Raw genomic sequence first — 13,819 nt, 5'->3', positions numbered from 1 at the left:
TATAATATTTATTCAGGAATTTAGTACATATAATTTATAAAATCATATTATAACTAAAAGTTTATTATATATATAGTTGCAACAAAATTTTAATAATGAATAATTAAAGATCACTAATATAAATAAATAGAATTTAAAATTTATTTTCTTAATTATTTTATATGTGATAATTATGATAAAACTTATAAATATATTTTGAATACAAATTATTGACAATAGTTGAAATAATATCTATGGAGAAATATTATGAGTTTTTTTTATCAAATGATATTATTCATTTTTCATTCAAAGTATTAATTATTTTGTAATTTTATCCATTCAAATATTTTTTGTTCGAATTTTTCGATGAACTCTCATTTTAATTCCCAGTCACCTACATTTTATACGTCCATTTATTTAATGAACAATTTCATATAAATATCATAAATTTTAACGATTCTTATTTTGTATAGGTCATTAATTTCGAGTTAAATTATTTTTTTTTATCTTTTTTCTAAATAGTTAAATTATTTTGTATAGGCAAAACATTCACACTTTGGGACTCTCGTGTGATGATTGTGTGAACGGAGCAGTGCATTTAATGATATTTGACTGACTACGCTACATTTAATAATAGTCGAATTAGTGGAAGGTTAAAAATGTAACTCGTCGTTACTGCATGAAGTAAAAATTTACTGCATTTAGCAACACCCTTTTTTTTAGCACCACATGCAGCAAACGGTATTTATTTTTTTTTTTGCACAAAATAAAAAAAAATTGACTAAAAGATGTGTTTGTTACGACCCAACAAGTTACAATAATAAACATCAACAGTCGCAATCAGATCTATCATTGATAAGAGTATAAATCAATTTAATTATAGTAATAACGTATTTTATAGATGATTGCATTGACATCCCAATTTTCACCACCTCAGCGTTTGATTTCAGCACAATACGGTGCACCAGTGCGGAACTAAGAGCATCTCCAACAACATTGGCTATAATCGTTAGCTATATGGGATCTGTAAGAAACTATGTAAAATTTGCTGAACCTGTAAAACATTTTGCTTCAATGGTATTGGCTATATTGGTTGGCTATAATTTAAAAATAGTATGTTATTAATATTTTAGATTGTTAAAATATAATATATCAGTTCAATATAGTAATAAATGATGTGCAATCTTACTACAGATTCCTTACAGACATGTAGAGGTTCGACAAATTTAGCCATCCATAGGAGGTTGGCTAAATTTATAGACAACAGCTTAGTATGGTTGGAGTTGAGTTTTTCGATCTGTTGGCTAAATTTTTTTATTTTAAGTATGCCAACTCATTTTTTAGCCAAGAACTTTCAATGGTTGGAGATGCTCTAAGGAGGTATAGTCCAAAATTGAAGTCTTCTCCTTAGTAAAATCCGTGAAATTTAAGATATGATGTTAGGCTATTCGTGAGCCGAGTCGAGCCAAGCTTTTTTTTTCTGAACGATTTTGTGTTTGTCATAATAGTGTTACCACCACCTTCTTCTTCTTCATCTTTATTGCAATCTCGTGGAAAAAAATGGTTTGAATTAAATTTTATATTAGAATGGATTTGACTAATAATATCATTAATCTTGACTCTTTATTTATTTGAATTCTAAAACATAATAAAAATTTTATATAGTTGTTTCATAAGTTAAATTATTTGAATTTTAAAAATTAAAATAAATAATCTTGTTGATGTGATCGTTGTTACATTTTAAAATTCTGACCAACATAGAAGTGTTTTAATAGTAATATAATAATTATTATTGTTAAACAAAAAAAATTATATGATGATGCAGTATTTTGCTTATAAAACTTTTGACTAATTTAAAGTTTAATCCGTCTGCATCGTAATTCTCCCAAAATTTCACGGTGTTATCTCGTGATGCTAGGAGCTTCGAGTCGAACTCCTCAAGTCCCCCGCGCGCCTGAACTCTAATATCATGTTAAGTTACCAATTCTCGGAACCTTAACGTGTTCGGAGGAAGGTTTACCTAGTACCTACTATATTCTAACAACTATGACATTGAAAGACTTAGCTGAAGCCAAATAATCTTTAGTTTGAATGTTTCAAATTACAGGAGTGCTTTTGTTAAATTTGGGTGATGTTCACCCTTGCCAAGATTTAAGCGAGAAAAGGTTTTGGTTGCTCAGAAGAGAACTGCAATTTTCATGAATCATGATTTTTTACAAGCTGAATATATTGTATCATACAAGTATCACACTTCTTGCTTTCTCATACACATTCATTTGCACCTTACCTGACCTGACCCTTCCGCGACTAATGTGGTATTAAGGCGTGCTCGCCTGGGGTCGTTGGAGGATGAGATCGTTCTGATTTTAACTCGGGTACTGTTGACACTTTCTTATTACAAAAAACTAGCTTATAGAATCAAAATTTCTTAGCTGAGTAACACCCTATCCTCTCAAACGAAGTGGGATAACTAAACTAATTAATACGAGTTTATTAGAGTTAAGTTAAAAGTTCTAGGGCTTGCATCTTTTATAGGGTGAATAATGACTATATAGTATAGTATATATTGGTTAGAGAGAAAATGAATTTTTTTATCTCTTAACTATTTACTCCCTCCGTCCCGCCAGGTAGTTTACGTTCACTGTTTGCACGCATTTTGAGGCTCTTATAAAGGATAGGTCAATAATATTTTTTAAAATTATTTTTTTTCTGAATAAAAGTTTAGACATCAAATTTTTTTTCAAGATTTTTTTAAAATATATATATATAATGTAAGTATACTTTATAGGAGCCTTAAAATGCGTGCCAAAAAGTAACGTAAAGAACCTGGTGGGACGGAGGGAGTAGTTTTTTTAGAAAAATACCATTTATGTCACTAACATTATATGTGGATTTGAATATCAGCATTCTGTTACATGTTACACATTCTCATTAAATTAAGTTGCCAGCTTTGAGGAGCACGATTGGATAGCCCAAGTGACGGGTTTATCTTCTGTCGTCCAGGTGGCTCATCATCTCGAGAAGTATAGGAACATATACTCATTCATAAGGTACATGACCTTAAATTGTCAAAAATATGTTGCCAGCCTGGAGTACTAGCAATGCCAACGTGTTCAATTAATTGTCAACGCGACTGTCATGCCTTACTAACGAATCTTTTACTCTAATTATCTTATTAGATAGATAATTACTGTAATACTAGAGGACGGTCACCATTCAACTTCCTAATCCTTTCAAACACTTATTAAATTTCTCAAGTTGGTGCATACGATAAAAAACAACAAAAAGAAAGCATGCTATAGTGGCATCAGAAGCATCATTCCTGGAACCATTCTGGCCTTTCTCGAGTTTAAGCTTCAGGTCTTTTTCTTACATCATATATCCCATGTTGCAGCATACTATTAATACTAGCGAGTATAAACTTGTACAGACCAAACATATGTTTAGGAACTGGATAGGCCAACAGCAAGAATAGCAGACTACTTTGATCTGATTTCTGGAACAAGTACAAGTGGCCAGATAGCAGTCGAGCTTTTATCAAACACTAGCGAGCTGTGCAGTCGAGCTTATTCATGGACGTCTTATTAATATTATAATTTGATTCTGTAAATAAAAGTTCAGGTCCACTTAACCTAACTAAATATCAATTTCAACTCAAACATCAACATCAAACGTCAATAAAATATATGAAAGAATTCACGAATTGGATAATAAAGTTTTTAACATATTAAAAAGTTTAAGATTGTGCAACTTTTTTCGAGTTTTGACGAGTTAAGTCCAAGCTGAGCTCAAACCACACACGTTAATAGTTCGGCTCGAGATTGTTTTCTTAACGAACACCTTATTACTTTATTATGTTCGAACTCGAGCTTGAGTTCAAACAAACAAGTTGAACCGAGTGTTAACAACCAGAGCTCGAGGTTGTTGGCAAATATCTCCATTTATGAAAAGTCCTAAATATGTGTCTTGTCGTGAAAAACTAAGCAGTATTTCTTCTTAACCCCGAATCGTTGGTACTCCCTCCGTCCCTTTTTACATGTCCACTTTGGAAAAAAAATTTGTCCCAAATTACTTGTCCACTTCTCTTTTCAAAGCAACTTTTTGTATGTTTTTTCAAAAAGTAACAACTTCCAATGTTTGACTAGCATATATATACACACAACTCTATCTAATTCACTACATTTATTAGGGATATGTATGAAAACAAGATATCCAACTAACATTTTCTTAAGATGCGTTATTTTTTCAAAAGGGACAAGTAAAAGGGGACGGAGGGAGTATCTTTTAGTTGCGAAAAAGACCCTGAATATCATAAATTGCAGTTGAAATATCCTGAATTTCATAATCTGAAAATATGGTCCTGGATTTCATGCTAAAACATGCAGCGTTGAGGTTTTTAAGAATAGAACGTTAAACGATGTAGCATTCTGAGGGATATGTTATATTATTTGGGCTTCAAAGTTAGATAAAGTAATTTTACTCCATAACATGCTACATGATGTAGCGTTTATGTTATTTTCAAAATTATAAACGCTAAAACGATTTAGTATTATAAGTGATATTTGGGGCATATTTTCTGGATGATATTTGAGTATTATTATTTGAAATTTTGATAAAGGGCCAACGCCCACGCCCACGCGGCCAACACCTCAGATTTGCAGTATTATCTAAAAGGAAATACGCCTTGTTTCTCTTGTTCCACTGTGTTAGCCTTATGGTATTCTATGCAGATAAATTTCGAAAAAGATAATTTGGGCTAACCTCAAGTGATGAAAAATTCTAATACTTGAAGAATAACTGTGATCTTGTCCGACTTGGGGCAAGCAACTTATAGTTCGCTACGATCAAATAAGGCTGCTTAAAGGACGTTCACACAACTCAAGTCATGAGTGTGGAATTTAGTAGCAATTGACACTGTGATCAAACAAGTGCTCCACAAAATCGTAGAATTACAGCAAGTTAGACAACGGTATTGAAACGTTATGTAACAAGGCTATGATTGGACACAAAGTCTTGCGCGTTAATTAGATTATGCAAGTCTGCAGAAAGTATGCCTTGATATTTTGAATCATCTAAAGAATTAGCGCCGGTTTGTTTTGAAGAAATAACTTCTATTTCTGGTAATCTGCTTTTCCTGGCCCGTTCGTGTAAATAAGTAGAAGCACTTTTAAAAAGTTGAGAATGCTAGTTTTTCTGTCACAACTTCTACTTTTTTCCCGAACACTTTATTAACTTATTTACTTCTCACATCTACTCCATTTATTTAATTTAAGTAAGAAGTCACTTCTTTTAAACTAACCCAAACGGCCTTTAGTCAATATATAATAAATCATACTCCCTCCGTCCCAAAAAGAGTGAGCTGGTTTGACTTTCACGGAGATTAAGAAAAATGTAGTAAGTTTAGTTGAAAAGTGGGTAAAGTGGTGGGACCTACCAATATTTAATAATAGATTTGAGATAGTGGAGGAAGATAGTGGGTGTAATAGTGTTTATATTATTATAGAAAAGAGATAGTGGAAGAAAGTAGTGGGTGTAATAGTGAAAAATAGTGTTCAAAAATAGTAAGTATTGTAGATTCATTCTTTTTGGGACGTCCCAAAAAGGAATAAGGGTCACATAAAATGGGACGGAGGGAGTAGCAGTATTTCATTCGCGCCTGACCTGACCTGACTCTTCCCCGACCAATGCGTGCTCCCCTGGGGTCGTTCACTACAAGAAAATCGGCTAATTTCGACCGGTTATTTTCAACCGGAAGTTAATTTCCTGTTAACGGTCGAAATTAACAGCGGTCGAAAATAACCAGTCGAAATTAATATTTTCGACCGCACCCGGTCGAAATTAGAACTGGTCGAAATTAGGTCGAAAATAATAGGATGAGATCATTCTGATCTTAACTCTGATAGAAGTGTTGGGTATTATTGAAATTTCTCATTACAAAAAATAGCTTATAGAATTAAAATTGCAAATTTTGAAAGCTTTACAAAGTTAGAGATTGCAAGTTGCAGTTTTGCTCTGAGTAGGCTTAGGGTGGGGATGGGGTTTCTGTTTAGTTTCTGCAGAAAACCGAGTTACTTGAATTTCTTTGCAAATCTCGCGACATATTTGCACGATGATTTCTTAAACAACTCCACATTGCAAAATTTTGAACATATGTTCAATTTTTCCATCTTAATGGTACTCGTGGTGTGTTAACGATTTAAACCTAAAGAAACAAAAGGCCTCTTGTTCTAGTGGTATCTCTCTCGCTCCCATTAATAGAGGTTTTCCGCGCAGTTACCAATCATCATAGAAAAACGCAGACATTTTACAGAACATACATACAATCAATCATTACTTAGGTAACATTTGCTCGAATGAAATGAGATAGGTGGCGGCCAAGGGCCCCTAGCAAGATGCGGAAGGACCTTAAAGCAAATAACAGTCTTATATTTTCTTCTGTATATTTCAGAATATTACAGCGAATTTTATGATTTGATGCTCAGAAGATATCATGCCTTAGTTACTGGTAGAGTTGAGGATTGGATAATCTCGGAGTTGGAATGAGAACCAGAGGTACTGTCTTCTTCAGCACAATTCCAAACTTTTCTGACAAATCTAATTTCTGTCCCTCAGGGAGCTTCCAGTCGAAGGAATGAAGCAGCGATGCAAGTGAGAACAAGAACATTTTTTCAGCCATAGCAATCCCTGCACAAATTCTTCTACCCGACCCGAATGGGAAGTACTTAAAATCCTTGCCACTATAATCCCATGGACCATCCAAAAACCTCTCTGGGATAAATTCCAGGGGGTTTTCCCAAATACTAGGATCCCTGTGTATTGACCACACATTTACAAAAACACGAGACCCTTTGGGGATCCTGTACCCTCCAACAACACATGTCTCACTTGGACAGTGAGGTACCATGAGTGGTAAAGCAGGATGTAATCTCAGAACCTCTTTCATAACAGCATACAAGTAAGTTAGCTTGGGAAGATGAGACTCTTCGACAATGTTATCTTTTCCCACTACACTGTCTAACTCCTCGTGCAGTTTTTGTATTATTTGCGGTTTGTTCATCATCTCAGCCAAGGCAAACTCCACTGAGTTCGAAGTTGTTTCAGTCCCACCAACCACCATATCCTGTCAAAATACCTTGTTAGATATATTTAAATCAAGAGGGTGTTTAGAAACGTGCAGTTCATTTCAATTGATAGGATTTCAGTTTTCATTTCAAATTCTCAGGTTTATACTAATATTTGAATGTCCTGTTTTTCAAATGAAATCCAAATCCATATTCTCAAACATGTTATTTATTCAAATTCAGAATTTCAAATGAAATCCACGTTTCCAAACAGACCATAGAAGAAGTGTAGGTGTTTGTGCAACGCAGCTCTGTTTATTGGTCCGAGTAATATCTGATAAAAAATATAGTGCGCAGCCTAGTGGTGAAGGCATTTATTGTGTCAACTTAATCTCGTGTGCAATAAAAATACGATAGAGATATGAACATACCATGAGCAAGGATTTAAGATGGTTCATGCTTAAAGGCTCTTTGGCATCTTGAGTATCTTTTAACTTCAACAAAAACTGCAGAAAATCCTTACTACCTTCTTGTCCATCCATCTCTTGCCTTTTTTTGATCATAGTTTCAAAGATATCATCAAATTTCTTTGCCAATACCTTCATCTTTTTCCGGACTCCCTGAAGGTCAAATCGGGCCAGACCAGGGTAAAAATCGGACACATTAGGGGTAGCCAACAGCTGAGTCATCTCGTTCACCACAAGCCGAAACTCTGTTCCAAGGCCAGCCCTGTCTTCCCCCTTGACTGTACCACCCCACATCATATTAGTAATCACATTTATAATAGTCAGAAACATCTGCTCACCGACATCAACTGGCAACCCTTTCCGGCTGTAGAGGTAGCCAATAGTCTGTCGAATCTCCTTCCTTCTAAGATCGTAAACAGAGTCCAGTGTAGTCTTGCTGAGCATCTCACTCACACACACCCTCCTCAACATTCGCCACTTAGGCCCGTACGGTGTCCACACAATATCCTTGCCACCATAAGTGGCCTCAATGCCTGCAGCTGGAACATCGCGATTAGCAAAAGTGGTGTCATGGTCCTTAAGCACCTCACGTGCTATTACAGGCGAGTTGATCACAATACCAACCTTATGGCCTAACCAGAGCGTCACAATCGGACCATAAGTCTTGCCAAGGCTGGCAAAATATGTGTGCAGGTCAGGATCAAGAGACAAGAGGTTCCCAACTAAAGGAAAGCTTCTAGGACCTGGTGGCAATTGGGGGCTAATTTTTTTCGACTTGAAAAAAATCCGAGAAAATAATGAAAACACAAGCAGGACAGTGGCTGTGACTGCAACTGCATAGGCCAAGTCGTTTGTGTGGATCAGAAGCCACATCCATGACAAAGTATCATAGAACACAGCTTGTATATCCTTCATCATTTGGTTATGAATTTCTTGTTAATAATTGCAGAACAAGAATGGATATAAGAAAGAAACATGAGAGGATATAAAAGACAGAAAAGCCGCAAAAATTGTAGAATGCAGACAAAGCAAGAACAAAATTTTAGCACCACATGCAGCAAACGGTATCTGTTTGTACAAAATAAAATAAAAAATCTTAAACTCAACTAGCTAAAATTGACTAAAAGATTCGTGCTTGTTACAAGAACAGTATCATCTCTTTTAACTTGAAGTTGGCCACTGAATGAACAACTGTAAGTCTGTAACATGGTGACCTTGCACATTTCTTTCCAAGAATTTGGTGGAAGTTACCTGCCAGGCCACAACAATAATAATAAACATCAGCAGTCGCAATCAAATCATCATTGATAAGAGAATAAATCAGTTTAATTACAATAACATATTTTATAGATTATTAAAAAAAAAACATATTTTATAGATGATTGCATTGACATTCCAATTTTTTTCACTTCCGCTTTTGATTTCAGCACAATATGGAGGTATGATCCAAAATTGAAGTCTTCTCCCCAGTAAAATCAGTTAAATTTAAGTTATGACATTAGGCTATTTGTGAGCCAAGCCGAGCTTTTTCTTTCTGAAGAGCTCAACGGAGCCGAGTTTTCTTATCGCATAAACTTGAGCTCGAATTCTTTAAAAATTGAGGGACAATCGAGCTCTTATCGAACACTAGCAAGCTGTGTAGTCGAACTTTTTTCGAGTTTTGACGAGTAAAGTCCACGTTAATAGTTCAGCTCGAGATTGTTTTCGAACTCAAGCTTGAGTTCAAACAAACAAGCTGAACCGAGTCTTAATTAACAACCAAAGCTCGAGTTTGTTTGTAAACGTCTCCAATCATGATAAGTCCAATCTTGTGATGATAGGATATCATTATCGGAGGATATTATGTTTGTCGTCTTTGTCACAATCTTGTGAAAAAAATTAAATTTTGTAATAATATATATTTGGCTAATAATATTAATATGGATTGCTTTTTTGAAACTAATATGAATTACTTATTTATTTAAATTCTAATTATCTTTACAATATCCGGTGCTTCGATCATTTTATCATATGTTACAACATGAATAATTGTTCAAATGATAGTAGTGGCATCGTTAATTTTGCTTTTGTTATGACGATATTATCATCACCTTCTTCTCGTCTTATTGCAATCTTGTGAAGGAAAAAGTTTGAATCAAATTTTATATTAATATAAATTTGACTTTTAATATCAATTTGGACTCTTTATTTATTTTAATGCTAAGACATAATAGGAATTTTATATAGTTTTTTCATAGATTAAATTGTTTGAGTTTTATAAACTAAAACAAATAATTTTGTTGATGGGACAGTTGTTACATTATAAATTATGATCAACATAAAAGTGTTTTCATAATAATAATAATTATTATTACTAAATAAAAAAAATTATGATGATGCAGTCTATTGGTTATAAAATTTCTGACTTTGAAATTAAATCCGTATGCATCCTAATTCTCCCAAAATCTCGGGTGTTACTTCATGATGTCAGGAGCTTGGACTCGAACTGTACTAAGAGGAGGGTTTATCACGATGCTATGAACATACTCTACTAAATACTAACAGCTATGACATTGAAAGACTTGGCTGAACCGAATAATCTTTAGTTTAGTGTTTCAAATTACAGGAGTACTTTTGTTAAATTTGCGCGCCTGAACCCTAGCCAAGATCTAAGCGAAAAAAGGTTTTGGTTGCTCAGAAGAGAACTGCAATTTTCATAAATCGTGATTTTTTACAAGCTAAATATATTGTACCATACAAGTATCACACTTCTTGCTTTCTCATACACATTCATTTACACCTGACCTGACCCTTCCGCGGCTAATGTGGTATTAAGGTGTGCCCCCCTGGGGTTGTTGGACGATGAGATCGTTCTGATTTCAACTCTGATACAAGTATTGGGTACTATTGACACCGTATTATTACAAAAAATCAGCTTATGGAATCATAGAAGAACGCAGACATTTAACAGAACATACGTACAATTAATCATTACTTAAGTTACGTTTTCTTGAATGAATTGAAATAGGTGGAGGCCAAGGGATGCCTGAGGTCCAGGCAAGATGGGAAAAAGACCTTAAAGCAAATGACAATCTTATATATTCATCAGTTTTTCAGAATATTACAGGGAATTTTACATTGATTTTAACTTTGATAAAGCTGAGAAAACGTACACAACATGATTTGATGCTCAGAAGATATCACGCCTTAGTTACTGGTAGAGCTCAGGATTGGATAATCTCGGAGTTGGAATGAGAACAAGAGGTACTGTCTTCTTCAACACAATTCCAAACTTTTCTGACAAATCTAATTTCTGTCCCTCAGGGAGCTTCCAGTTGAAGGAATGAAGCAGCGACGCAAGTGAGAACAAGAACATCTTTTCAGCCATAGCAATCCCTGCACAAATTCTTCTTCCCGACCCGAATGGGAAGTACTTAAAATCCTTGCCACTGTAATCCCATGGACCATCCAAAAGCCTCTCCGGGATAAATTCCAGGGGGTTTTCCCAAATGCTGGGATCCCTGTGTATCGACCACACATTTACAAAAACACGAGACCCTTTGGGGATCGTGTACCCACCAACAACACATGTCTCGCTTGGACATGAGGTACCATGAGTGGTAAAACAAAATGTAATCTCAGAGTCTCTTTCATAACAGCATACAAGTAAGTTAGCTTGGGAAGATGAGACTCTTCCACAACGATATCTTTTCCTACTACACTGTCTAACTCCTCTTGCAGTTTTTGTATTATTTGCGGTTTGTTCATCATCTCAGCCAAGGCAAACTCCACTGAGTTCGAAGTTGTATCAGTCCCACCAACCACCATATCCTGTTAAAAGGCCTTGTTAGATATAACTAAACTAAGAGGTTGTTTGGAAACGTGCATTTCATTTCAAATGATGGAATTCAAATAACAGGATTTGAGTTTTCATTTCAAATTCTGAGGTTTATACTAATATTTGAATATCCTGGATATCAAATGAAATCCAAATCCATATTCTCAAACAAGTTATCTATTCAAATTCAGAATTTCAAATGAAATCCACGTTCCCAAATAGACCATAAAAGAAGTTTAGGTGTTTGTGCAAGCAGCTCTATTTATTGGTCCGAGTAAGATAGATATCAGATATAAGATCTAGTACGACGGCCTAGTGGTGAAGGCATTAATTAGTGTCAATTAAACTCGTGTGCAATAAAAAGACGATAGAGATATGAACATACCATGAGCAAGGACTTGAGATGGGTCATGCTTAAAGGCTCTTTTGCATCTTGAGTATCTTTCAACTTCAACAGAAACTGCAGAAAATCCTTGCTGCCTTCTTGTCCATCCATCTCTTGCCTTTTTTTGATCATAGTTTCAAAGATATCATCAAATTTCTTTGCCAATACCTTCATCTTTTTCCGGACTCCCTGAAGGTCAAATCGGGCCAGACCAGGGTAAAAATCGGACACATTAGGGGTAGCCAACAGCTGAGTCATCTCGTTCACCACAAGCCGAAACTCTGTTCCAAGGCCAGCCCTGTCTTCCCCCTTGACTGTACCACCCCACATCATATTAGTAATCACATTCATAATAGTCAGAAACATCTGCTCACCGACATCAACTGGCAACCCTTTCCGGCTGTAGAGGTAGCCAATAGTCTGTCGAATCTCCTTCCTTCTAAGATCATAAACAGAGTCCAGTGTAGTCTTGCTGAGCATCTCACTCACACACACCCTCCTCAACATTCGCCACTTAGGCCCGTACGGTGTCCACACAATATCCTTGCCACCATAAGTGGCCTCAATGCCTGCAGCTGGAACATCGCGGTTAGCAAAAGTGGTGTCATGGTCCTTAAGCACCTCGCGTGCTATTACAGGCGAGTTGATCACAATACCAACCTTATGGCCTAACCAGAGCGTCACAATCGGACCATAAGTCTTGCCAAGGCTGGCAAAATATGTATGCAGGTCAGGATCAAGGGACAAGAGGTTCCCAACGAAAGGTAACCTTCTAGGACCTGGTGGCAATTGGGGGCTAATTTTTTTCGACTTGAAAAAAATCCGAGAAAATAATGAAAAGACAAGCAGGACAGTGGCTGTGACTGCAACTGCATAGGCCAAGTCGTTTGTGCGGATCAGAAGCCACAGCCATGACAAAGTATCGTAGAACACAGCTTGTATATCCTTCATCATTTGGTTATGAACTTTTTGTTAAATATTTCAGAACAAGAATGGATATAAGAAAGAAACATGAGAGGATATAAAAGACAGAAAAGCCGAGAAAATTGTAGAATGCAGACAAAGAAAGAACAAAATTTAGCACCACATGCAGCAAACGGTATCTGTTTGTACAAAATAAAAAAAAAAATTCTTAAAAACTCAACTAACTAAAATTGACTAAAAGATATGTGCTTGTTACAAGAACAGTATTATCTCTTTTAACTAAAAGTTGGCCACTGAATGAACAACTGTAAGTCTGTAACATGGTGACCTTGCACATTTCTTTCCAAGAATTTTGTGAAAGTTACCTGCCAGGCCGCTACAATAATAAACATCAGCAGTCGCAATCAAATGATCATTGATAAGAGTATAAATCAGTTTAATTACAATAACGTCTTTTATAGATGATTGCATTGACATTCCATTTTTTTCCACTTCCGCTTTTAATTTCAGCACAATATAGTCCAAAAGACTATATTGTGCAAAATTGAAGTCTTCTTCCCAGTAGAATCAGTGAAATTTAAGTTATGACATTAGGCCATTCGTTAAAACTTGAGACATAGTCGAGCTCTTATCGAACACTAGCAAGCTGTGCAGTCGAGCTTATTCATGGACATCTCATTAACACCAGGTTTAATTGGAGTTAAGTTGAAAGTTCTGGCGCTTGCATCTTTACAGGGTGAATAAATGATTATAGATTAAACCAACGCCTGTTTTTAATTTATAAATTATTAAATTCTATCTTCTGTTAATTCTAAGGCTTAGTGACCTTTTAGCCCTTGAAGTTTGGGTGGAAGTTCCGATGCGGCCTCGAAGTTCAAAAACGTACCTTTCGACCCTTCAAGTATCTTTGTTGTACCTTTTAGCCCTTATGGCGTATACCGGTATATAACGGGGTGGACAAAGTTGACATTTCACATGTGAGGGTTAAAAGGGCATTAAACATTAAGGGTTAAAAGGAACATCTAATGTATTTTAATGTATTCTTTAGGGATTAAAAGAAACGAGATGTATATTTTAAGGGTTAAAGGGTACGCCCAAACTTTACCACGAATATGAATTGTCAAGTTTATCCCCCGATATATACCGGTATTTTTAAAAAGGGCTAAAAGGTACGATAAAGATACTT

General features: G+C 35.5%; 1 protein-coding gene and 1 pseudogene across 1 annotated transcript; both read right to left on the bottom strand.

The window, feature by feature from the left end:
* Positions 1-6,265: 6,265 nt before the first annotated feature.
* LOC108216898 (flavonoid 3'-monooxygenase CYP75B137) lies at positions 6,266-8,644 on the bottom strand. Its single transcript, XM_017389761.2, has 2 exons — positions 7,472-8,644; positions 6,266-7,099 (listed from the first exon to the last, which is right to left on the bottom strand). The coding sequence occupies exons 1-2, from the start codon at positions 8,423-8,425 to the stop codon at positions 6,479-6,481; spliced, it is 1,575 nt and encodes a 524-aa protein (XP_017245250.1). The 5' UTR covers positions 8,426-8,644; the 3' UTR covers positions 6,266-6,478.
* Positions 8,645-10,603: 1,959 nt separating this feature from the next.
* Positions 10,604-12,663, bottom strand: LOC108216889 (flavonoid 3'-monooxygenase CYP75B137-like; annotated as a pseudogene).
* Between the last annotated feature and the right edge of the window lie 1,156 nt (positions 12,664-13,819).

Source organism: Daucus carota, chromosome 1, assembly GCF_001625215.2.
Source record: "Daucus carota subsp. sativus chromosome 1, DH1 v3.0, whole genome shotgun sequence".
Taxonomy (NCBI): Eukaryota; Viridiplantae; Streptophyta; class Magnoliopsida; order Apiales; family Apiaceae; genus Daucus; species Daucus carota.
Note: the sequence above shows the minus strand (reverse complement) of the source record. Positions and strands in the feature narration are given on the sequence as shown.

Bases quoted from the DNA above. Each gene is read 5' to 3' on its own strand.
- LOC108216898 (XM_017389761.2), bottom strand. From the start codon at position 8,425: ATGATGAAGGATATACAAGCTGTGTTCTATGATACTTTGTCATGGATG. The intron at 7,100-7,471 runs GTATGTTCATAT...GTATTTTGACAG, and splicing joins ATCTTAAATCCTTGCTCATG to GATATGGTGGTTGGTGGGAC.